The 26,447-nt window shown below is 42.6% G+C and overlaps 1 protein-coding gene across 4 annotated transcripts in view; it reads right to left on the minus strand.

Annotated features, from left to right (window-relative positions):
• Positions 1-748: 748 nt before the first annotated feature.
• myo1g (myosin IG) overlaps positions 749-26,447 on the minus strand; it is a 33,456-nt gene continuing 7,757 nt past the window's right edge. The window contains exons 13-22 of one of the 4 annotated variants that reach the window (XM_061801034.1): positions 23,518-23,592; positions 23,236-23,368; positions 20,725-20,891; positions 20,424-20,631; positions 19,801-20,024; positions 19,560-19,704; positions 16,818-16,922; positions 15,974-16,087; positions 13,679-13,836; positions 749-2,598 (exon numbers count right to left, since the gene is read on the minus strand). In XM_061801034.1, the coding sequence (XP_061657018.1) occupies positions 2,436-2,598; positions 13,679-13,836; positions 15,974-16,087; positions 16,818-16,922; positions 19,560-19,704; positions 19,801-20,024; positions 20,424-20,631; positions 20,725-20,891; positions 23,236-23,368; positions 23,518-23,592 (1,492 nt within the window). In that variant the 3' untranslated portion in view covers positions 749-2,435. Of the gene's footprint in view, positions 2,599-13,678; positions 13,837-15,973; positions 16,088-16,817; positions 16,923-18,801; positions 18,982-19,559; positions 19,705-19,800; positions 20,025-20,423; positions 20,632-20,724; positions 20,892-23,235; positions 23,369-23,517; positions 23,593-26,447 lie in introns of those variants that run through there. The other 3 variants (XM_061801126.1, XR_009792284.1, XR_009792276.1) reach the window with 3 other exon arrangements.

The following is a 26,447-nucleotide window of genomic DNA, read 5'->3' on the forward strand; positions in this document are numbered from 1 at the left end:
TGTTTAATAATTGAAATGTATAGTTATAATTTTATTACAAACCCATGCTGTTGACTATTGTCACTGTTCACAGTCAGGTCTGTATCAAATTCTAAACAGTAGCATATAATATATATTATTCATGTCCAGTTTCCCATTTGCATCTGTATAAATATTATTTATTATTAATGAACAGTATCCACTTGCCATGCGCCGCTCTCTGCTCATTCTGCTCAATATCAGCCCGATGTTGTAATATGGGCATTTTTTTATTCTGGATTCTTTTTGATCTTCTTATTCAGCCACACTGCAAAAAAAATAATTCAATTAAATATCTGGAATCAGAGCAAAATATGCTTTTTCTATTCTATTTCTATTGGCTTTCACCAAGCAGTTTTGGTGTGAAAGGATTTCACTCGCTTTAAGCATTTTCCTTAAAATATCTTAAGATATAACTCGTTCTGATTTCATTATTGGTTATCAGTAAGCATATTTTAAAATAAATATTAGGATTCTATAGGTGCCGGTAATATTTTCAAATCATCTTGTTTGTTTTGAAATATTAAAATATTACAAGATAGAGATAATGGCATGCAAATAAACATGAAAATAGTGTAAATTTGAAATAATTTTTTTCACCAATTTTTCTCTCTGTTGTAAAGTTTAAAAAAAAAGACTAAATGGCAAAGTATTGTAATTTATATTTTTATTCAGGCACTAGAAAATAAGAATGTTATACATTCTATAATTTTTAAATTGATCAGCTGATGAATCGGTTATGGGAATTTTATTGTGCCAAATATCAGAATCGGCATTTTCCGTAAGAAAAAAAAGTCCATTTCTGTCGGGTCTTTTTTTTAACCTGGCCAGGTCAAATTTTCTTGCTCTATTGCTAGATAAATGTACTTATATTTAGTTCCATATTCTCCATTTCATTATTTTTTGTTCCTCATGATTTTATGTCATTGTACCGTTTCCCCTATTGCATACCTCATCAAGTCTTGTTCTGTTCTAGTATATCAGTGTGTGCACTTGATTGGCAAATGTCAGAACTCGCGGGCCGACTCCCACGTCCCGTTAATGAGAAGCGGCATCTTCACTTCCCCTCAAGTCATTCACACATTCATACGACCGCAAAGTCGTCTGGGTCGCGTTCAGTCCCATTGACGTGAGGTGTGAATTGATTTCAGAGTTTTCTGGGAAAGGATGTCAGGAGGGTTTGGCGCAATGCTGACAAGTGGTTAAGAGTCAAAATAAAACCCTTCTGGTGTTTGGAGTCATGAATATAGTCTCTTTGTGTGTGTGTGGGGGGGGGCAACAACACCTGGTTGCCAGCCAATCGCAGGGCACATCGAGACAAACAGCCGCAGTCACAATCACACCTAGGGACAATTAAGAGAGTCCAATTAATGTTGCATGTTTTTAGGATGTGGGAGGAAACCGGAGTGCCCGGAGAAAACCCACGCAGGCACAGGGATAACATGCAAACTCAGCACAGGCGAGTCCGGGATTGAACCTAGGACCTCAGAACTGTAAGGCCAATGCTTCCCAGCTGTTCCACCATGCCACCCTCCTACGTATATAAATGAATAAAAAATAATAGCCCTTGGATTCCTCTGTGAATTCAGGGCACCCGTTCATGATATGTTGAAGGAAATAGTGCAAATATTAATTAAGATAGACTTAGCTTGTGGGTGGAAACCAAAAACCGATTAAAATTTGTCACTCTACTTCGTTTCCTCTTGTGCGATATTGTGTCTTTGAATGTTTCGCACATTATCTTCACACGGCGACGACAATGTTCCCTGCGCCAAAACGTCTGCAACATTTCTGATCTGATCCCGAGGGGGACATGACAGGAAATAACTGTTGCGTCATCGCGTCCACTTTTGTGCTGTATGTGAGCTCGATTGCATGCGGTCAGCGGACACTTTGGATTAAAGATAAATCCGACTGTTTTTCCTCCCTTGCAAACAGCAGGATATTGTACCAGAGTGGATTGCGCACAGGAAACCCCAAAACATCCCATCTTTGCGTTTCGATAAACACATTTTCGGATGTAATCTACAGAACGCACTGGAGAATGTTTAAGACCGCAGGGAGGAGTTAAAGAAAATCTTGAATAATTTATTCTTTAAAACTTTACACTTATTTCTGCTGCCAAGAAACAATTCAGCGCTCCAATAAATCGATGCTGGATCCAATCTGGATGGTGGTTAAAAACAAACAAAAAAAAAACATACATGCATTTTTGGCACTGTTCAGTTTTTTTGATTGAAAACCTGACATGAATAACTTTTCCAGGCAGAGTCCAGCTTGCTAACTGCATGCTATTGTACGAACATATGTTTTGGTTTACACTTGAATCCTGGTTCAACTGTAGAAAGACAACAAAAGGGTATCGGAGGAAAGAGGTCATATCAGTTCTGGTTGCCTGACCGGATGAACGGACTGGCTCAATTGGCCGGGACCAGTAGAACGAAACCATCTTTGCTCTTCTTGAAATCGGCGTTTGCTTGACCCTCCTTGGTTTCCACGGTGACGGTCTTTGGTTTGCCGCGCATGTGCAGCCGGACGGCTGACGGGCACACCTTCACAGTTAACGGGGTTCTTCTCACACTGGAACACAAAAAGATGTAAATAAGACAGAATGAGAGCTTCATGAAGTACAATAATGCACATAGACTGTATGGCGAGCATTTACTTGAAATTGTAGTAGTGTGCTCAGTTGTTTATATACTAATATCATCCTTACTAGTAAGTTAATTAATCGCACTAGTTGAAGTTGTGATGCTAGTTCCACTACTGTATGACATTTCTGCACACTAGTAGAACAACTACTATATAATTACTGAGGTAAAATTGCCTCTCTGTGCTACTAGTACTAGTGACATTATGAAATTCTACTATTTAACTTCTAGCACTTCACGAGTAATATCAGTAGTGACATGTAGTTGTATTAATGGTGTGCCCTTGTCGTTCTAGTAGTGCACAGAAATGTCATACGCTTGTGTAAGACAATGGTGGGAAAACTACACACAGTACAGTATATTCTGTGACACCCAGTGCCAGCTGTAACAAAGCAGCCCCACTAGAAAATCAAACAGTTGGATAGCAACAATTTTCTCCAAGTGTTTATAGTTTTCCCAGGTGATTAAAACGTATACATACTAAAACCCAAGTTTTAGTATCAGTAACCCAAGTCACAAAAATTACACAAGAGAATCTGCAATTTTAAGGTTTTTACCAGTACTGTACTACTAGCGTTTTCTTTCATTCTCTTTAGCTAGCAGCATTAGCATTACCGGCAGCCACAAATTTTGCTCAGTCCGGTCAGATGAATGTTACCGAGAAAAGTAGTCAGAGTTAGAGAAGGCTTGCTGGACATAAAAATATCTAAATTTTTTTGATTATTTATTAGAGAAAAAAAATTATGATCATATTTATTTTCATAGCACTGCAAGCTCACCAGAGGGACAAATTCTGTGAGTTAAGAAGGGACATGAATATTTCCTGGATAAATCAAGACTATTGACTATTACAGTTATTAATTATGAATATTTTTTTTCATTATACTAGCATTTCCTCATAAAAAAAAAGATAATTACACTTAAAAGCTTGTACAGTAGGGTGTTTTAATAAAGGACATTTGAGGAAATGGTCATATTATGTTAATCCCTCAAGAAATAAAACGGGAGATCTTTTGTAGCTTGTATCATAGTGTGGCCAGAAAGTATATTGGTAAAAATGCACAGCCAGGCTGGCCTTGTGCTGTCGGATGAAGATGATCCAGGAAGCCGCCGCTTCCTTCAGGCCCCCAGGCGCCGTCCCACCCCCCATCCCCGTCCCACCCACCCCTGTGGCAAACACAAGCTGCCACAATACACAACCCGGCCTCAAAAGCATCCCGGTACAAAAGAGTCCTCGACTGCATCCCTCAACGTCCCAGTGGCGGCCCGCAGGACTCGGACTGCATCTTTGCTGGTGTTATTTTTTTTCTTTTTAGCTTGCATGTAATCAGATCTTCCTTTTTTCCCCCCACCAGTGGGTGCACCTCATTTGAACCCAAGTCCAAAACTTTCTGAACCAGACGCTGACCAGCTATTTGCGGACACTTTCGAAAGTTGCTAATGTGATTCATAAACAGGATTGACGTGTGCATGCAGGCTAGATTGGCAAGCATAGATGGAAGCTACACATTTTGAAAAGGTAAACAATGATTAAAAAAAAAACTCATGACATAACATTTTCTTGCACCAGTTAAGAACATCACGAAGCAAAGTATCAAAATGTCATGTAATATCACTCATTAGAAAAATGTTATGACCCCCTCGGCCCTATATGACAATCAAACGAGACTGGCAACCAGTTCAGGGTGTATCCGGCCACCTGCCCCATTGATAGCTGGGTTGGATCCAGCACTCCTCTGAGCCTTATGAGGATAAGCGGCTAAGAAAACGGGTGGATGTCTATGTTTGCAACACTGCCACATTCTATGACCTTCTGCATAAAATTTCGAAATAGTCCTACCATGGATACTGTCATGCTTAGACATGATGACATTTGATTGCATTTGTCATGGCCATGTCAGCATCCATAATCAGTCACACACAGAGGTCATGAGTTTTTATTTTTTATATTTTTCTGTTTGCCATTCAACAACTTTGTGCAGCGCACCACAGTCCGAAACCAAGAGTCTTGGGTTGCAGGGGCAGCACACACACGCGCACGCACTTACAAACGCACACACACACACACCCGATGACCTCGGCAGGCGTTTCCTTTTGGGATATGCCGGTGGTCATCATTGATCCATTGAAGTGTAAGGCGAAACCCGTGCTGGGAAAGCCCTGCTGCCTTGCCCGAGGCCAGTGCACGGTGGACTGGGGCCGACTTTGTTACCGTATGCAACACTTTACAGAACTTAGAGGGCTCACTGTCCATTATTAGAACCCATCGAGGCATCACGTATGAGCATGCGTGGGCCGATTCAATACATGCAACAAAATGTGCACTCATTGGACAGTTTATTAGGTACACCCACACAAGGAAATTAGAGGACCATCAAAAATTCTGCCTTTGCAAAAAATACAATCTATAACTGCAGTTGTACTCATCAGTAGTATGATGTGCCACTGCCACACACCATTTTGATTATATTACTTTGCAATATGCCACATTACAAAAACGTTTGCAAAAAAAATAATTCAGTGGAGTACTTCATGCCCCAGGCGCCGTCCCACCCCACATCCCACCCCACATAATTCCATCCCACATTGGCTGGTAACCAGTTCAGGGTGTACCCCGCCTCCTGCCCATTCACAGCTGGGATAGGCTCCAGCACTTCCTGCGACCCTTGTGAGGATAAGCAGCTAAGAAAATGGATGGATGGATGGATGGATGGATGGATGGAAGTACTTCATTGAATAACACACAAAGGGCAAAAATAGAAATTGCCAAGCTACTGACATGGCAACCCATAAAATTGTGAATAACGCCTTGACTATAAGCGCCTCCGTGTTTATATACCAAAACCTCCTCCTTGTTGAATGGTCATGTCGTGCGTAATTCCTTCTTAGAAGTGCGCAAACGATGAAGTCAGACAGTTGCTCAGTGTTAACGCCGCAGTTGGTCGGTCTGACAAACACATTTACACGTTTAACTGGAGGTGTTGGTGACAGTGCTGAGGGGAAAAAAAAAAAAAAAATCATGCAACAAAATTCTATTCATAGAAAAAGAATCCTCAGCTCATGTGATGAGCTCTGGGAAGCATTTCTGACTCAACACCCAAATGGCAGCTCAACAAACGTCATAAATTCATAGCTAATGTGCCACAATGTGAGGGGAATTATGGTTAAAACGCATTTAAGGCAACTTCTTCGAAAATGACCGGAGGGTTTTTGCACTGACAACATCCCCTAAGTAAAATCCAATGCTGTTAAAATATATAGGTATGAAAAAAATATATATATATATATAAAATATTAATAACAATAATTAATAATTATTATTATTATTATTATTAATAATATATATAATATTTAAACTGGCTTCTTTGCTTTATGGCATTCAATAAACGACTAAAAAGCGCATTGGTGACTGTGGCTCTCCTTTCCCACCTGTATACTGTGAAAACCCACCAAAACAATTACTTTCCAAGTATAAATACCTGAGGTACAAAGGAAAAATTGCGATTGTAAGGATAGTGTCTACAAACATGACCCCCACTCAGCCCAGCAGTCCACATACAGCAGTTGAATTATTTAGACGTCTCCGAGATCTAGACCGTGTTGGAGACAGATTTGGGATGCGGCGACAGCTCCTGCCGCCGGAGCTTCCAGACCTCCTACTACCACCCGCTCCACCTCTTTATCTGAGCTTCCTCTCTTGCCCTCCATCTTTCTCCCCTGTCACGGCTTCCGGGTTGCACGGTGCCGCTGATGCAGTGCGAATGTGTGCCTGTGGTGTCTCCGTGATGAAGGAATCACTGTCTGTTTTATTACCGTCTGGGCTGCATACATGTGGTGAAGCGTAGCCACTGAGCATGATACCAAACTGTTATTAATTTTGTTTGTCCCATTATGGGACAATCAGATCACCATGGAGCTTTATGCAGTGTCGCATCAAGGGAATAATATGCCATTGCCAAGAAATGAATAATTGCTTTGTTTGGAGATATATCATCAGAGCCTAATCTTTTTGCACGCAACTTTATTGGATCAAATTAAAATCATACTGAGAGGACCCTGAACAACACATAGTATCCAGGATGACCAGTAAATATAAATTGCTTATACATATACAGTATCTTTTTTGTTTTTGTCAATGCCCCCATGGATTATATTTCTGCATATCAGTAAAGTCGGGGCCCATTCAGTTTACAAGAGGAACTCAGGTGTGAGTATCATCTCATTTCACCCTATAATTAAACTTTTTTGCATTGTTGCATCTTATTTATGTAGTCTTCATTATCATCTTCTGAACCAACGACACATTTTGAACTTTGCACACGGACAAGGCAAGCGATAGAATTTTGGTGAAAACTAGCATGAAAAATGCCGACATATTATTCTTCAGATTAATTAAACTCGAATGTCACTGAAACCGTAAAAACTGTGATTTTTGTCGCCGTTTTGTACATTGTAGATGAGCCGCAGTGGGTAGCAAGCGACTGCAAAAGAAACGAGCAGGGTCTTGTGTCAGGTTCTGTCAGATTAGGAAGTGCACCAAGAAGCCATGACATTCGCTTCTAATGATCCTTCCCACTGACAACATCCCACAAACACTAGACATGTCTAGAACATTCTGACAGAACGCACTGTGCTGCACGGTGCGGCAGGTCATAAAGTCGTGTGTCATCATTGCACCACCTTTTCCTCGACTCCATCGCTCAAATGTGTCGACTTTTTTCTGGGATCAGTGTTGCTGCTCCCCTCCTTCCTGCCCAAACCTTGTCAGTGTCACGTTGGTTCTGGTGTAATTGGGTCTCAGCAGCAGAAAGTGTGATCAAACTGACAGAGGCACGCCAAATCCGAGCAAGGTCAGGCCATGAGGAGCCACATCAAGAGAGACCCAAACAAAAAGTGAATACTTGGCTTTGATTCAGTTGAAAAAGCAATTTTTTTTTCAGTCTGGCTTTCTTTCATTGCCATTTTTTTCCCCCTGTGAGCAGCTAGAAAGAAGCGCACTTTGCAACAGCACCCTGAAATGTCTTCAACCTAAATCCCTATTCTTAAATCACTTTAACCACTACTAAACCATCGCCAAGGCAACGGGAGCATTTAAAATCCACATGAGAACGGGGCACGTGGGCTAACGTCACTGGAGCTAGCTGACTATCCTGCAGAGAAAATGTCATCATTGCATACAACATCAGCAATCGCATCGATTTTAATAGGCACCAGCGCGCTCAGAAAACGCTTGGGCTATTTCAGCCGGCTGCACGCCGCCACTTGAGTCTCCTCAGGGAGTGAAATGAGTCATACTTTGACAACACTCAAGCACACTGTGATCACTGAAGTAGATTTTAATCATTTTGCACATGTCCTGAATCATCAACAAGACAGTAAGTATCATCCAGCATGATGGCTTCCTTGTGGTCAAGAACTCAAATCAAAGACTACGTCTGTGAGTCAGCTTCGAAGGACAAAAAAGAAATTGAACACGGGGCAGTACAATAAAGAGCGGTTAGTAGCATGTTAGCCTCACACTTCTGAGAGTTAGGGTTTGAATCTCGACTTTGGGCCTCATGTGTGGAGGTTGCATGTTCTCGCTGTTCCAGCGGAATTTTATCGTCTACAGCATCAATTGCAGTTTTAGTATCATTATCACCAGGATATTTCAACAGGTTTAAGGAAACATCATTCTAACTAGAAATTGTTAAATTATTCAAGAGCCTGTTTACCGCCTATGCAAATATTGACGTTCAAAGATGGACATCCAAGTTATTTGCAGGCCGAGCAAATATCTTCAGCGGTTTTTGTTTTGATCCAGTTTCCGTGCTCATGTGCTCATTTTCTGTGTGGGAACGTTGCCAGTTGGCTCAGCCTTTACTTGGTCAACACGTCATCATTGTGCCAATTTGTTTGTTTGTCCCGCTTCGGTCTGAGGTCAATTTTGAGTCGGTGCATGACTCGCTGTTCAATAGGACAAAGAGGCCCTTTGAAATGGAAATAGTTTTGAAGTTAGGAGCCAGAAAGTCTTCAAGATACTGGGATGAAGCAGTCTTGTAATGTAATGTAATCCTTTGTTACATCCATCCATCCATCCATCCATTTTCTTTGCCGCTTATCCTCACATGGGTCGCAGGGGTCCTATCCCAACTATCAACGGGCAGGAGGCCCTGAACTGGTTGCCAGCCAAAGGCAGGGCACATAGAGACAGACAACAGTCGCACTCACGATCACACCAAGGGGCAATTTAGAGCGTCCAATTAAAGTTGCATGTTTTTGGGATGTGGGAGGAAACCGCAGTGCCCGGAGGAAACCCACGAAGGCACGTGGAGAACATGCAAACTCCACACGGGCGGGGCCGGGATCGAACCAGGGACCTCGGAACTTTTTAGGCCAACGCTTTACCAGCTGATCCACCGTGCTGCCCTTTGTAACTACATTTAAGTTCAATTTCTGAAATCTTTCACTTTAACCCCACTACACTTCCTAAATAAAGGATGTATTTTACAGCAATACATTTCCCATAACCATCTTCTTTACTCATTATTTCAAAATAAAAGCAGAAAAAAAAGTTCTTTGAAAAAAATACCTGAACCATGGAGCACAAATGGGGAGAATAGCCCAGCCTGATGCAGCAGGGAAAGTTGCATACACGTATTAATAATAATGACAATAATAATGGGTTAAGGATGTAGCGCAGGTGCAAATTGTGTGAATTACATTTTTATTCAACAGAAAGGGGCCAGGCTCACAAGGTATTTTATTTGGTGTTGCAGGCTTTGCACAGATGCTGGATCCGCACGACCCACCCGGCCGATGGGAACTGAGTAAGAAATAGGTCAACGTCTACACACTATTTACTTCCACCTGAGTGACTAGCCGTTGCCATAGTTACTCACCATATGATCAAAAACGCATTCCCGCAGATCCTAATCCCACAAATCAAAAGTTAGCAGAAGCCAGAAGTGGGCTTCAGGGGCGACGTGAGCGATGAGAGGGCAGAACACCAGCAGCCTGTCGGGTCGGGCCAGACAGACGAATGCATTGAGGACAGCCACTGAGGGAGAAAAAGCAGCGGAAGGGGGACAGAGGAGGCTATTTCAAGAGCAGGATAACGCCACTCACGGCCTAAAAAGTTCATTCGAAATGGGCACATTTCCCTCACGTCCGCTTTGAGTGGCTGCGCATGAGCTGCAGGTCGGCCAACGGGGTCAGACATCAACAAGTCCACCAGTGAATGAGCGGGCGGCGCGTGGCGGCTTCTCTGCGGCCATTGAAACCAACAAGACCGCTCACATATACTTCAGACGTAGGATTCTGTTTCTAACGGCAACAGCACAGGGAGGAGTGACCCAGAAGATGCTGATGAATTTAAAACCAACCAGGGTCTTTCCATATTCATAAATGATAATTCAGAATATGAGGGATGTAACTGGGGAGAGGAGCGGAGGAGGGGGGCGTACAAGATGATAAACTACAGACAAAGCTACAAATCGACGTGCTGGAAAAGTTGATGGGATGACTAAAATCCCCGAGTCACCTTTTAAAAACAACGTAGCCTAGCTTGTCTACTAAGGCTGGGACAGATCATAGCCTAAATCCGGCCTTGAGCCCACTCATGCCCCCCCCCCCCCCCTCCAGCTGTCCCAGCAGATGGTCCACGAGTTCAACTCACTGCACTCCCCAACCACCACCACAATACACACTCATTATACATACCGACACATTCATGTCCATTAATGAAACGCTTATACGGGTACGCTTAAAAGTGGTACCCACAAATGTATTGCTTTTTTTATATATTTACGTTGGCTACTCCTTTTTGGCTAAGATGCAAATCAAGAAGGGAAGAAACAGCCTTTAGTTTTTGTCTTCAGAAATAAATACTGAACCCGCAATTTGGTAGATAAATTACCCAAGAACTCAAATCCTAGTTCCCATAACTGATACACATTGGTCCTTTGAAGATATCTAGTTCTTGTGAAAACGCATCTTATTTGTTAAATTTAGTAGAGTTTGAGAGAACTGCTATTTCGGATAGTGCGCTGACATCCCGGGCTGAGGTGATAAGAAGAGAAACGAGGTGACAGGGGGAGAAAGCCAGAGACTGACAGAAAGAGGTGATAGGATGCGCGCTGTTGGGGTACACACAGGAAAGATTGACAGACGATGGGAGGAGGGAACGAGTGAGAGATGTGTGACGTGACGCGCTTTGAAGTCACATGTGCTTACAATGACGCCTTCGGTGACCCAGTTTTAAAGCCACCCCGCGACTCGGATGCCACACAAAAAATCCCATCCACGGCAAAAATTCACGCATATTTTGTCGTGTTCGTATCGGAGCAAGATGTACAGAAAATTTAACAAAATGTACAGAATGCCTTTGTGAGCCAACCCCCCTAACATCCCAAATTAAATGACTAGCACATGACTTGCCTATCCCAATATCTCATTTCCTGACAGAGACGAGCGTAAGAGTGTGTCATTCTCTATACCGCCATCCCTCTGTGGCCTCGCAGGCTTCCACAACTCACCCCTGACTTTTGTTTCGTAAGTTTCCCCTCATCAAGGGTCACAACCTCCTCCATTCCCTACAGATGGTGTCACAAAGGCAAGCTGGGAAGGGGGGGGGGTTGAAACTTTGCCACGATGGGCGCCTCTGCTCCACCAAGAAGAGCAACGCAGCTGTCGCAATGATCCCCAGCGTACGAAATATAGAATAATCAAAAACTAATAAAGCCACCTGGCCTGACAACTGCTCTCCAAATAGCATAAAAAGTCAAATAACCTGTACATGAGGGAGTCGCCTCGTTTAGTAGGTGACGAAAACGATTTTTCTAGTGTTAACAGTCCGCAAGGTGTGAAAACATGCACGACGCATCTTCCACTAATCGCATTTACAAACAGCGTTCAGTGATGGATGTGATCAATGTCAACGTGAGCAGCAGGTGCGCAAACGTAGACAACTATGAAACCGTGGCAGTGATGAATGGCAAGAATATGATTTGCATATTTGTGATGTGAAAGCAAGACTTAAGTGTGTGTGTGTGTGTGTGTGTGTGTGTGTGTGTGGTGTGTGTGTGTGTGTGTGTGTGTGTGTGTGTGTGTGTGTGTGGGATGGGGGGGCGAGGGCAGGGGTTCTGTATCCTGTGATAAAGAGAATAATTAAAGAATGATATTGTGCTTGGAACCCGAATTTACCGCAATTTTGTTTTCTTTGCGCATAATTCCAATTATGCATAGGACTGTGTAATTCATTCCTTTTTTTTTTTTTAGATATTCCTTCCATCATTTCCTTCACCACTCGTCTTGTTCAGGGTCGCAAGGAGACTGAGCCTATAAACAGTTGACTTCAGGCAAAAGGCAGACTAAAGCGCGGACTACTTTCCAGTCAAGCGACCGCTCACACTCAAATTGACATCGTCGCTGAGTGGAAACTGAAAGTCGGACCAGTGGACCATTACACTGTTACTGGGCCGTCAAAGTCCAAGCAACACACAAAATTCTAATTGAAATAAATTCGATTTGTCATTATTAAGTATAAATTGGATGCATGGATGGATAATATTATTCGTACTTAAGGTTGTGTGCTTTGGTTAACTGATGCTGTGAATGTTTCCAGTAGAACATCAACCATCTATTCACCCACTAACTACTTTTAATGCCCCAACCACCTTCCTTATACAGTATATATGTATGGTGGTAATTGCTTACACTGAATTATGACTCTTGGCAGTGATGGAGCTATCTTACTGCAAAAATGTCAGTTCAAATTACCTCAGACCAATGTGCTGTCTAATATCTGAGGAAAGCCATTTATTTATACGGCACATTTAAAGTGCCACTGTCATGAAATGCATGATTTTTAGTATGTTATTAATGAAAAAACGGCAGCCATGCGTTTTTTTTTTCCACCACAAAACATGATTTTGATGGATACACCTTTTTATAACTCCCGCCATGAAAATCCTCTCGAGGGATTTGTTTTCGAGAAGAAGCAGGAAGTGACGTACATGGCGGGACCACCCTCAAGTGCACTCGTTTGTTTCCATTAGTTTACTTCTGGGAAGGTAGCTCGTCGTTCCTTCGTGTTAGCCAACATGCTGGCTCGTTATAATGTTGGATATTGCTTGAACACTTGGGAGAATGGATTTAACCTTCATAAGAGACCTGGTTCGTCGTGAAAAATGGATTGCACGGGTGCATAGGACGAGAGCTTCGTGGGTTCCAAATGATCTAAAAGATCCGCGTACGTATGACAGGGGTGCTAAATGTGTCAATGTGCGCGTCGGACAGTTGCCGCGTCGGGCTCGCCCGCGGAGGCTACCGTGACGGCTCGCCAGCGAAGGCTGTCACATCGTGCTTGGCGGACGAGCACGGCTTCGGCCAGGCTGGCTCGTACATACTCTCTGGGAGTCTGTCGCCGCCGCGGCAGTATGTACGAGCCAGTCTGGCTGAAGCCGTGCTCATCCGCGAGGCAAGACGCGTCCGCCGCTCATGGCTTTGGCTGGGGTGGCATCATCTTCAGGTGGCTTATCTTGGTGGCGAGCCGAGCCGCTTTATGGTGTTGTCATCGCTCGCGGCTGCATACGCTACCTACTGTCATACTGTCAGGAAGTCTGTTTTCAGTTAGAAGTGATCCGCATATAATCTAAATATGGCTCGAAACGATAGGATAATATTGCCCCAGACACTTGACTCGATTGTGACAAGTTTTCTTTTTCAAAAAGAGGTTCCGTGTCTGAAGGGGCGTGTCCCACAGTAGGGGCCACAGCGTGTTTTCAATGGCAGATGTCCGGGGTGACATCACGGGCAGGAGATACAGCCAATATGGTGACCACTTGGATGTCGAATGAGACTTCCACAACTTTGCGCATGGATGACGTGCTCTCCGCTCCTAATTATTTTTTCGTGTAGACATTGAAGTGAATAATGTTTTATGTATTTTTCATTTCACTATCTATTTTAGAATGTTTATACGGATGACTCTTGACCTTGAAGGATCCTCATTTTAAATTATTACTGACCGTGCAAAGTGGTCCGCCAACGTTCCCACCAGCTCTCCGACCCGGTCCTGTTTGGGACACAGCTCCCCACATTGCAGGCACAGTAGAATGTCGTCCTGCAAGGATATGTGCAGCGCCACCATCTGGTCAACTTGGCTGGTCACGCTCAGTCCTGTTAGCTGCGAAGTTAAAACATAAAGTTGAGGGTTGAGTGGATTTCGTTGCCTGCTGCAGCTAAAATATGCTATGAACCCGTGTGAACTTTCCATGAACCAATTCTACAAGCTTTTTTTCCTCTATAATGAGGTCAAGTGTGACAAGATTGATGTTTCTGCTCTGTCAAATGTTTAAATAATTTACTTCTTCTTGTTAACTAGCGGTACGGCTTGGTTGCTGCGTTCCCAGTATTTTAATTGCTTATGTACACGATAGGTTCATAAGTAAGGCGTATCAAAGGTCCTGGATGAGAACTCGTGATGAATCAAATCAACAAATTATTAAACTCATGAACTGTGTGAAGGTTGAGAAAAAGGTTGCCAGTGGTATGACGTGGGATCCATTTCGACTAAACTGCAGATTTGAAATTATTGTATTGAGTGAATCCCCGTTCAACATGTAGATATGTTACAGACTCCGCAGTGAAATAGAGACATTTACAAAATCAAATTCGACATAATTTTAACACTTCCACAAACTTAAGCATATTAAAACCTGTTAAAATACTTTTAAAACACATTGCGAACATATTTAATTGGAAAATGCTGTAAGTCCGGATCACAGGTGTCAAACTCAAGGCCCGGGGGCCAGAACTGGCACACCACATGATTTTATGTAGCTTGCGAAGTCAAATCTCGAGTGTCAATTTTCATTGTTCTTGTAAAAACCTGTACCAAAATTTCAAATTGTCATAAATCATAAATGATAAAGTTGAGATATTACAAGCATTTTTGTGTTACCAAACATGAATAGTTGAAAAACATTATCCTTGATTTCTGATTCAAAACTAGTGCATAAATTAATTATGTAAATACAGTACAGCCTCACTTCTCGGTACTCAAACGCCCCCAACAAAACCTGGAAATAACAGAATGCCCGCGGCCAGACCAGCTGACCCGCAACACGCTTTGTTGTGAATTCCCACGCCTCCGAAAAAAAACAGAAATATAACGCGCAGCTCGACCAGCTGACCCACCCACGACGCGCTTTGTTATTGTGAATTCGAACGAACACCCGAAAAAAAAAACGGAAATAACAAAACGCGCGCGTTGATTCATTTCTCGAACCAGCTTCTAGAACGGATTATGGTCGAGAACTGAGGCTGCACTGTATGATGAGATGACTAAATATTTATGTTTCACAGTCATAACGTCCCTTTGAGAGGAACTGGAACAACAATGTGGCCCGCGAGAAAAATGAGTTTGACCCCCCCTGGACTACATAGTTTGTAGTATGCGTGTTTTAGATCTGTGTCTTTAAGCGGCAGAGCATGTTTGGGTGGCACGAAAAAAAAAAAAAAGGTTGCTAATTATAGTGACAATTGCTAAATTGGCAAAGCTAAATGGCCACTCCATTCATGCCCTTGTCGTCATGGCAACAGAAGCCAAAGTCAGCATTTGCATGAGACAGAAACGGCCTGCAAAATGCCACCATTTGAACCAGTGACAAGTGAAAATTAAAGGTTTTTTTAGCTTTTGATTTCAATCACGTGTGCATTTTGAGCGAAGAATGTCCGAGACCCACCTCTGAATCGTATTAAAATTGTGAAAGCAAAAACAATGTCGCCTTTAAGACGACGGACCCAGATAGCTCACAAAAAGCTGTCGTTATCAACAGTGTCCACATTTGCTGCACGAGCAGCATGTTGTGGTTTCAGAGGGCAAAGACAGAGAGAGCAAGATAAAGGGCTGAAAACATGCCAGAGGTTAAACAGCATCATTAGGCGGTGGCAACAATAAAGTGGCTAAAGATAGCCGCCATTAGGAACCGCTGCTCGTACTGAGGGTCCGGAGTCTTATCCAGGTCAGACACAAAAGAGAATAAACGACTTGAAGGAAAGTAGACCGCTGCTCCGTCATCCTGCGCGCTCATGGCATCTGACAGAAAAATCTACAGGTCAAGGTCAAAAACACGGGGGATGCATGATGGGAAGCAAGACAGCTATTTAGCTGTGAATACAAATGCTGCACTCCACTCATTTAAAGAATTGAATGTATTCATATGTAATGATTTCATGATCGACATATGATTCCACGCTCAAGGTAGAATCTATGTACTGTACTGTATGTACCGCATAAATTGCAGCATGTTCATACTTACAGTATCCAAGGGAATTCGCTTTAGGACCTTGTACTGTTTCTTTGGCTCTAATTTGTAGAAGCACTTGTCTGTGACCAGAATCCCACGGTCGCTGCTTTTGTTGAACCTATTTATCTATGGAAGAGTACATGGGTGAAAATAAAAGGTTATGATTCACAATTCGAGGAATTTTGATAACTTGCAGGTGCTTCCCAGCTAGCCTATATTCAAGAATCAGCTCATTTTATGGAAATGCGAAATAACAAACAAATACTCTGAATATAGTTTTAAAGTGGCAGCTAGATTTTTATGGCTTCACTCTTGGTATTGCGGCCATTATTGTCCACTGGGAAATGACGACAGCAAATTCTGCAAATTAATAAGCAGGGCCGCAGCTGACTGCACTCAATTCAATTACTTTCTGAGTATTTTTTTAACTATTTTGGTCTTCTCTCATTTATATTTTTTCCCCAGAGTTGTGAATGTAAAAATGTAAATTTTACACTTTTAAGTGTGCTCAACCTAAAACATGCTGCCAAAATAATGCATTCCACTCTACAGGCAAATTACAGGTGATCATAAAAATTATAGACAATTAAAAAAAAAAATCTGAAATCTAGCAAATGTTTAAGTGCAGTATAGCCTTCACGTATGTAAGGTATAATATCACAATTCTAACACACACAAGCCTGCACACGTCTCAATGATGGAATATTGTTCTAAATGATGTCTATCTTTTTGTATGACTTCCTATGAAATTCTCAGTTAAACATTTTGCCCTAATTAGAAATTATGGAACAAAGAAAAGGAGATCAATCTTTTGAAAGAACACATTTGATTTTGGAGCATTTCCCATGAGATTCACCTTCCTACAGAAGCCCGAAAAGAGGACTTGACTGTACTGGTCTTTGTTCCTCAGCTCCCGGGAGAAGCGAGCAAAGGCGGAACTGGACTGAGGGCAGTCTCGCACCTGCGGGAATCAAAGACGTGTATGTATTGGGGTGAAAGCAGCTGGTGCTACCGCACAGATTGTATAGGTTTGCATCTCAATAGCTGTTAGCGGGCAGTGGTTGACATGCAGTCCAAACTAAAGGGTGGTTCTGTTGTCCTGTTCTGGCTGGCATCAGCAGCTGCACATTGTTGCCGCGTTGCAAATGTTTGGCAAAATCAATAAAATAATGAAATAATGTGGGGCTTTTATTGCCCTCGTCACAGCTGTGTGATTATTGTCAGCTAATTATATTATTTTTGAGATGAGACAATCGTCAACGCTGGTGGTTTTGAGAGTTGATGCTGCACAATGTAAACTCGACTCCATTGGTCATACAAAACACATTTGTTTTTTTTTTTTTTTGTCAGGGTGAGAATAAATTGTATTTTGGCCCACACCTCACACACATCTGTCATGATCTCAGCAGCCGCACTTGCAGAATCTAATGAGGTCCTAAGCCAAAGTCAAAAACAATGACCTATTTTAACTGACACGATAAAGAGAGGTATTCTTTTAAGATCGTGCTCATTTCTGTGTTCATAATTTACAATGTAGGTGTTAAACTCCACCATAATCAAACTTAGATGTGCTTTTTTTGCCCCTCCCGTGTAGTTATGGATATCAGACAAACACATTGACATCCCAGTGATACAAAATGTCATCTTAAGACCCAAATTACAAATATATATGATCCCTGGGACAGAAAATTACAAAAATCCATCCATCCATTTTCTTAGCCGCTTATCCTCACAAGGGTCACGGGAGTGCTGGAGCCTATCCCAGCTGTCAACGGGCATGAGGCAGGGTACACCCTGAACCGGTTGCCAGCCAATCGCAGGGCACATGGAGACAGACAACAGTCGCACTCACAATCACACCAAGGGACAATTTAGAGCGTCCAATTAATGATGCATGTTTTTGGAACGTGGAAGGAAACCGTAGTGCCCGGAGGAAACCCACGCAGACACGGGGAGAACATGCAAACTTCACACAGGCGGGTCCAGGATTGAACCCAGAACTGAGAAGCCAACGCTTTACGGGCTGATCCACCGTACCACCAAAAATTACAAAAATATATCAGATATTGGATTACCACTCACTACATTAACAAAACACACATAAAGAGCACAACTGAAAATTTACAAATTATGTCCATGCTTCAGCAAAAAAATTAAATGAACATAAAAATAATAATCCACTTACAAATGGTCAATTATATGTTGTACTAAATGTTTCTTTTCTTTTCTTTTTTTTGAGTTTTAGAAGATTTCCTCAACTTTTTTTTTTCTTTTCTCTGTTCTCAACTTATCGCGCATTTCACATCGGGCATGCTGCATAACGCGCATTTCGAGGTCTTTGTAGAATAAAGTCCAATCACGTGAGGCCAGCTGCCGGACTGAGACTTTCGAGTCACGGGCCGTCACAGACGCATGGGAGGAGTGACTCAGGACTGTGCTGAAGTCATGTTCACGCTCCCTGAAGGCAAGTCTGAAAGTCTGCTGCCAGCAAACAAGCTCAGATTAGCGACTAAAAGAACAGAGCGTGGGATTCATTAGAGCGGGGGGGTGGGGGGTACAAGTGCCTCAGTCACATTGTTTGCTTGCTAGATTTGTCACATGCACTCTATATACTTTCACAGCAGATTATTGTTGAGTCTAAAAAAAACACAACAAAACATTCAGGCTGCATTTAGCAATGCAAAGCTCATGCGAAAGCCCTTCAAAAAATAAAAACTCATGCAAACAAGAGGAAATGAAGGGCAAGGGATTTTCATGGTTTGTTTCTTAAAAGTCACAAGGATGTGAGAAGGACAGAGTAAATGAGGTCGGGGAGCAGGGGGTCAAAGATTTTGAGATACCTCCCGAACACCTCCCTGATAAGGTGTTCCTGTTCAGAAACGTCCCAGGCGGCCCTGCAGATGACCCAGAAGATGCTGGAGCGACTACGTCTCCAGGTTGGTCCGGGAACGCCTCGTGACCCCCCGGAATGGATGAAGTGGCTGGGGAGAGGGAAATCTAGGGCTTCTCGGCGTAAACTGCTGCAACCAACAACCCCCACATCAGATAAGTTGAGGAAAATGGATAAATTGATATGACTGCATAGCACCATTCAAATCTTGCTATATTGTAAGTTTGGTTAAAGCACTCTCGTAATTATATATATGTATTTTTTTGTTTTTTATTTTTTTTTGTTGTTCTTCGTCACAAAAAAAAAAACAACAACAGATGACTGAATATGGTTGCGGCGGCACAGTGGATCAGCTGGAAAGCGTTGGCCTCACAGTTCTGAGGACCTGGGTTCAATCCTGGACCCGCCTGTGTGGAGTTTGCATGTTACTCCTCGTGCCTGTGTGGGTTTACTCCGGGCACTCCGGTTTCCTCCCACATCCCAAAAACATGCAACATTAATTGGACACTCTAAATTGCCCCTAGGTGTGATTGTGAGTGCGACTGTTTGTCTCGATGTGCCCTGCGATTGGCTGGCAACCAGTTCAGCGTGTACCCCGCCTCCTGCCCGCTGACAGCTGGGATCGGCTATGGCACTCCCCGCGACCCTTGTGAGGATAAGCGGCTAAGAAAATGAGTGGATGAACGTGGTTGTGTGCGGGATCCTTACGCTGGCCAGGTAGTCTCTTTCCCAGGCTCTTGTACAGCCCCAGTCTTTTCTCTCACCACCAAGAGCAGTCAGAGCAGCAACTTTGGCTCGAATCTCCAGCATGTCAGACGGGGGGATTTTCTTCACCATCTGTCTCGCCCACCACCTAAAAACGAGACAGTTTACTTTTGGTGACAATTTACTTGCGTTCCTATTCTGTGAGTGAAGTATAAAGTCTCAAGTAAAGAAGGCAATTTCTGACCTGCGATGCAGCATGACCGTGATGGCGTGAAACTGGTTGAGAGCGGCAGGCGGGGTCGGCCACGCCACGCTTTTGCCGTAGTCGGCCATGTTTCTCACATTAGCGAACCGCTGCTCTACTTCCCAGAAGTGGGCCTTGACCTTGAAACGCTTAAAGCAGCCCATGATGGCGTAAATGGCCTTCATCCGCCGGCACTTCATACGAGCGAGGGCCCCCCGCCACACCTGCGTGAATTTAAAACAGAGAGTCGGTCGGTGCCTCACTGAGCTTTGTGGCATGTGAACCGTGTGCTCCAATTCGGGAACAAGACTTCGGCGTAGACTCATCCAACTAGGTCATTAGCAGAAGAAAGGAGATGGTAATTTCGTTGTAAGTAATTGACTTTTATGTAACTGCACTCTGCATCTCATTAATTATCCACATTACTGCGATAGAGAATTACGATTCAAGCTGGCAGATGCATTTCATCCAAGCACGAGCAGAAGCCGCACATGACTACGGGGACCCATTTAAACGTCAACCATGCAGATTGGCTTGCAGTAAAACTTCCTTGAGATGTAAGTTTAAGTTCTGTTTAGAATGTGTAACATGACGCAAAGGTGAGAAATTCCAAGACGGCTGACCTTTTGGAGGAAGAGCACCAGGATGGGGATGAGGGCGGCTCGCTCCTGTTCCAAAGTGAAGAGCGATCGCGGCGTTCGCACAAAAAGTTTGGTGTGGCCGTACGCTACGTCGTCCTGGAAACCGTGCTGTCTGACGATGGCCTCCACGGCGTCCCGGTCGGATTCCATCAAGTGGTTAGGCCAAGTGTACTCGCATGTCATCTTATATCTAGAGAATGGCAAGTGAAGCGGCATTGTTCAGAAAGTTGTTACGGATTCATATCAACCTTGCATCACGCCTACAGTCCCGTATCCCTCCTACCTTTGCAAGAAGCGAGCGTAGGGCTGCCTGTAGGCGAAACCGGCCCTGCGGACCATGACGTTCTCCAGGAGGCCCAGGTAGGCCACCTGATGTTGGCAGCGAGCGTCATCAAACAGTACCGGGGACTTCAACTCATTTGGCTTTATGCAGCGCACGTAGTACGGCTCCTACAGAGAAAGGTGGATGCGTAGCTGTGTGTTGCTTTTAAACTGTGTCAAAAATGGAACTTTACCACAAGAAAAGGGAGAAATATCATTGTCATGTTAATACAACTTCCCCGTGTGTCATTAAACACAATGAGAAGAGGAAGAACACGGCGTGGCTCTTTCTCTTTAGATTTTGTATTGATTAATTTAGCGTACTACAGAGACAAATTATCACAAGTTAGATGTTTGCATTAGATTGAAATTGTTTTAACTTTATAGCTACAGTAATTTTTTAAAGGTCAGAATTTGCTTCCTTATAGTGTAGAGAGCAGGGTCTCTTTATTTTTCAAAACCCAAGGTGCGTTTTTAGCACTCACGGGAATTATGAAATAAACTAGCATATTTCCTCAAATTGCTTTAATTAGTATTAGCATGCTTCAGCCACTTTTGACAGAAAACAATCCCTCAAAAAGGCTGTTGGATAGTATCCGTCACGACCCAAGTCTTTAATTCATACACTAACATTTAATGTCAGTAGTTTGCTGGTGAGCCTGTTTGAACTGAGTTGCTAACCAAAACAGCAGCACCAACCCAAGCATACTACATATAGAGATGGATTTAATACTGGAGTCGTATTTTATGCCATAAATGTGAAAAGTGAAAGCACTTGTAGTTTTCTAAATGTAAACTTTGGGTGAGTAATTGGAAATTTATGTTTACTTCATTTTAATGTAATATTTAATATTTTAGTACATCCCATTTTACCTCATATTTAAACCCAGCATTTTTTCAGTGACTGCTCTTTTTTTTATTTATTCATTTAAAGTTTTTGTAACATTTAAGCAAGATTTCTTTTTTTTAATTGATTGATTAATATCAATTAATTTGCGGGATTGAATTTTTAACTATTTTATTATTGGCTTGCCAACCACCCGTAAAGCGCTTTCAATAATGCGCTTTACAAATATGGACTGACTGATGGGACACTGAGTGTTAAGTGTGACTGACAGACACGCCGTAAAACGGATGTCTGGAAGTGGAAAGCAGCTGAGGCTCATCTCACGTAAGGGCTGATTAAAAGCGCATTTAAGCAGCCGACGAATTGCTTCACATCAACACGCCTCTCCATATCTGGTTACGGAACAGCTATGTGCCCTCTAAGAGGAACAAAGTGGGTACTCTGAAGTGCACTCCAACACCACCGTGCAGAGAAATCTGGGATGGCAATTTAGAGTGATGCCCTGTTTCTGCTCTCCACTACAGTTTCTATTACTCTTATTTATTTTGGATGTATTTACAACCCCTCAGTTTCCTCAGTCCCTACGGGGAACATAGTATGCAATACTGACTTGCTTGTATATAAATATTTGGATCTCAAGAAATTATGCCCACCCATGGAGGGTGACATTAAACAACTAATGTAATTTTTTTTTTTTTTTTTGTGGGTCCCCATGTCTTAAAAAAAAAAAAAAACATTCAGGTTTTGGCCTGACTGTAACGTCCACCTGTGCATGAGGCTGATCCGTGATCCACATACACACTATTTGCCGGGTATAATTCAGCGCAGAAATATGGAAAATTACTTTTTAAACAAATATATACAACAGACAAAGAATTATCGCATGCTAAATTTCAATTTTTCACATACTGGTTCAAGAGCGAGAACCAGAACAACGAAAATGACACTATTTTGAGTCCTTTTCACTTAAAAATCGTTCTGTGCAATCAGCCCCTGATTCACCCTGCTCTATTCAAGGGAAAATAATTTTGGACTTAGAGAGAGCACAAGTGCTCATCTAAATCTGCTAAGAAAAGCATCCACATGAGCCAAAGAGAAAAGCAAATGCCAGCAGAGCTTGAATTCATTTTTACCTTACCCAAACTATGATGAGATCCTACATTCAGACAATCCCAAAATAACCGTACAAAATAACAGGCCTGAGCCAGCGAGAGGAGGCCCGGAGAGGTTCCGAGAACATTCTGGGGCCTTCACATACGCTTAAGTTAGCGGGTCAGGATAAGGTCAAGCGACATGTTTGGCCTTTAAACACAGAAAAGGACAGATTTTCCATGTCCAATCTGCACCCGTGGTGACAAACGGGCAAACTCACTATAATTCAGTCACTCATTCAAGTATTAAAGGGAAAGTAAGAAAAAGAAAAAAAAGTATGTGATGTACTTAAAGATAATAAAATACAACTTTTAATGATCTCTGACTTTAGGGTGAATGAGTAGTGATAAGGTAACCTTTGTAACCTCCATTTGGCTACACAAATTGTAAATCTACAATAAAAAGACATGAAAAAAATGATAACATCTCTATCCTAAAGGAGAGGGACAATAAAGCCAAGTTAATGGTACCGACCTTGCAGGCCAGTTTATCCACTAACGCTATGATGGAGTTTTTAAAGAGGGTGCCCGCCGTAAGCGGGCGCTTGGTGACCTCTGTGATGCTGAGTTGTCCGTCTGGCCACATCTCCTTCATCACTGGGTTGGAGCTTTGAAAGAGAGCAAAACAGGAATTGGACTGGGGGGGTGAGGGGGGGGGGGGTTGAATAAGTAGGCAGAAGGCTGATGTGCTAACAGGGTCAAGAGGAAACCTGGCCCAGTTACTAAAAAGCTGCAACTACGATGGCGTGTTCGTCACCTGTGGTACATGAGGCGCTTGAAATCTTGGAAAAGCAGGTCTCTGTTTTTGTCCAAAAAGCCCTCGATAGAATATCTGTAAGAGGTGGAGAGTATTATCAAAAGTGGCCAAAAGTGTGGGAGGTACAACTGAAAGGTACTTCGACAAGAATCAAGATGATTCAATTAAAGGAAGTCAGACGGAGTTACAAAGAGAATCACATCAATACCTAGTGAGGGATTTCACTGTTGGTTCCAAATGACTGAGAAGATTAAACCGACGCCACTTAGCAGATTTACAAAACGGGAACTGAGTTCACATTTGGGGTGGCAAAAAAAAAAAAAAAAAAAGTGAACCATCTACAATTTAATCCGTCTGCTCTCTTCCAAATGTTTGGGTGGTTTTCTGGGGCATCAGATGGGACGTCGGGGCACAAGTTACATAATAAGTTCATCTCCAGGGGAAGCCAGCATGTAGAGAATGCAAAATAAATATTTGTTTTTTCTTTTCTCATTAACAGCTCCACAGTGTGAAAGCTCTGTAATGCAAATGCACACATCTTAAAAAAAATAAACATAAACATAAGCGCCAGCTACGTACTGTACCTCTCCCACACACACTTTTTTTTTTTTTATCCAAGCGGTTCAGTACACATTTGTAGGCGTACACGCTGTAAAGAGCTCAAAATTATACAACCCGAACATTCTCACTTTCAGTACTTTTGTGTTGTTCAAAGCAGTATGCTAACACAGTCAACGGGTACCATAATTAGTCACAGTTTAATCTTCCAAAATTAAAAAAACTGTCAAACCTATACTCAATTATTTTGAGAAAATAAATAAATACATAAAATCACAGATACAGGTTTTTTTTTTCCTTTCTGCCACTAAACTCCTGTATAATAAAAATATAGAAAGCGGTGCCAAGGAAACACGTTGATGTACGAATACAGCATGAATGTTCTTCGGGTTTTGTTTGTGGAGGAACTAAAAGTAGCCCGGATTGTTAGTGTAAATTATGGAGAGTCTTCATTTTGTGCTTTTGACAATAAGCTCATGTTAAAACCCATTCATGGGCAGGGTGGCATTTTTTTTTTTTTTTTTTTTTTTGCCTTATTGAGATAAAAATCTCCTAACTGGCCACAATCAAGGAAACAACACTTCTTTTTCGTTTAACACATAAAACAAAGGGCAAAAAAATATGTACCCTCTCGCTGGCAGCGTCCCAAAACTGGGACGGGTATGTTATCAAACGCTCCATGTGTACTTGAGGCAGCCATGTTGGGTCAGGAAGGAAAGGGAAATAACTCCGTGCGAACTTTAACCGATGAATTATCCTCTCCTGATACCAAATTATGGCTTCAGATTAAAACACTTCAATATTTTGATATACTGAAATATATGATGCGTGAAAATCATGATGTCCCAAGAATGGGATGCTGCCCACGAATGGGTTCTAATAAACAACGGAGGGGAAATTATTGATTGAAAACTGGAATTTGTACAGGTTGCAAAAAAGGGGTTAGGATGTGTCAATTACACGATAATTACTCGATGATTTACTGTATAGCAGGGAGGAGGGGACTTTTCTGGCCAAAGGTCACGGATTTTCACATGCGCCAAGTCATTCATAGATGAGGTATATATAAAAAAAAATAGATGTCATATTCATTGTGAAGAGTCCTTTGTAGTTAAATAAAAAGCATGGCACTTATTTAGTCATTTTGTGTGACATATTTCCAGACACGGCGCTCACTTGGCCGGTGTACCATCTGGCCTTAAACTCCCCGCGGTGTAAATGCAGCAGCGGCAGAAATGCAGCCTTTGTTTTAAGGTGAAATGCAACCGAACTCGGTGACAGTCTGACATTAGGAAATGCAAACATGATATCAACTTGTTTACTTTATGGTCACTTTGAAAAGGTTGGGGGATATTTCCTGTATGGTTGCCAACGAGCATAAGGAGCGGTGAAAAGACATAAGAACAAGTCCTGGCATTCACTTGAAAGGAAAGGTGGGAGTATAGAGGACACGTAGAGATAAGGTCACATGCTCTCTGGAGATATGACGACGGCTTAAACTCAGGAAAGGTCATTGTCAACAAAGGAAGGAGGAGCAGGTGGGTTGGAGACCCCTTTGACAAAGATGTGAGAAATGTGCACCTCAACTTATTGCACGAGATCAATTTAAGAGTTCCTGGGAAAAATGCGGCAGCGAATTCCGATGGACAAAGGATTCATCGGGTAAAGGTTGCTGAATTGCAGAGGAAGGGGAAAAGGTTGAGGATAAAGAAGGGATGGGGGAAGTAGGTCAAAGCTTGTATGTTTCGAGGGCGATGAGGTGGGTGGCTATTTTTTCGACGGGGCTGGGACGTATATTTAGACGGAGACTCAGACGGGATAAGATGGAGGGTGGGCAGCACCGGCTTGAAGGAGTGACATCTCATGGGGAGTGACCTGGACGCAGCCCTGACATTTTGAAAATCTTGGCCGACAGATACGAAGATCCATCATGAACGCGTGCGCGCACAACAACGCATTCTTGTAAGCGATAGTGATGCTAGAAATTGCAATTCACTTAGATGGGCTGCACGCAAGATATGTTTCATTGTCAATGCTGCGCTTTTAAATGTTCCATTCACAACCTGGAAATTAACATTATATAGCTGGTAGTTACACTAATGGCCAAAGGCCCCCATCTGGCCTGGTTCACATTTAGCATCAGTGAACCAACTGATAATGGAGCAATTAACGATAGGGAGGCAGAGCTTTGATAAATAACATCAATAAGATTGTGAACTACGCATTTACATCCCAAACATCCTGCACCACATCAATGCTTCATTTAGTCCAGTGGCACAGCTGGAAAGAAGTCAGACAGTGTTGCCTCTATTGGCAGCAACAATGAAGCTTTTAGTGTGCAACACAGAAGTACTATCTTTCATTCAAAGTTA

This window comes from Syngnathoides biaculeatus, chromosome 1 (assembly GCF_019802595.1).
Source record: "Syngnathoides biaculeatus isolate LvHL_M chromosome 1, ASM1980259v1, whole genome shotgun sequence".
Classification (NCBI taxonomy): Eukaryota; Metazoa; Chordata; class Actinopteri; order Syngnathiformes; family Syngnathidae; genus Syngnathoides; species Syngnathoides biaculeatus.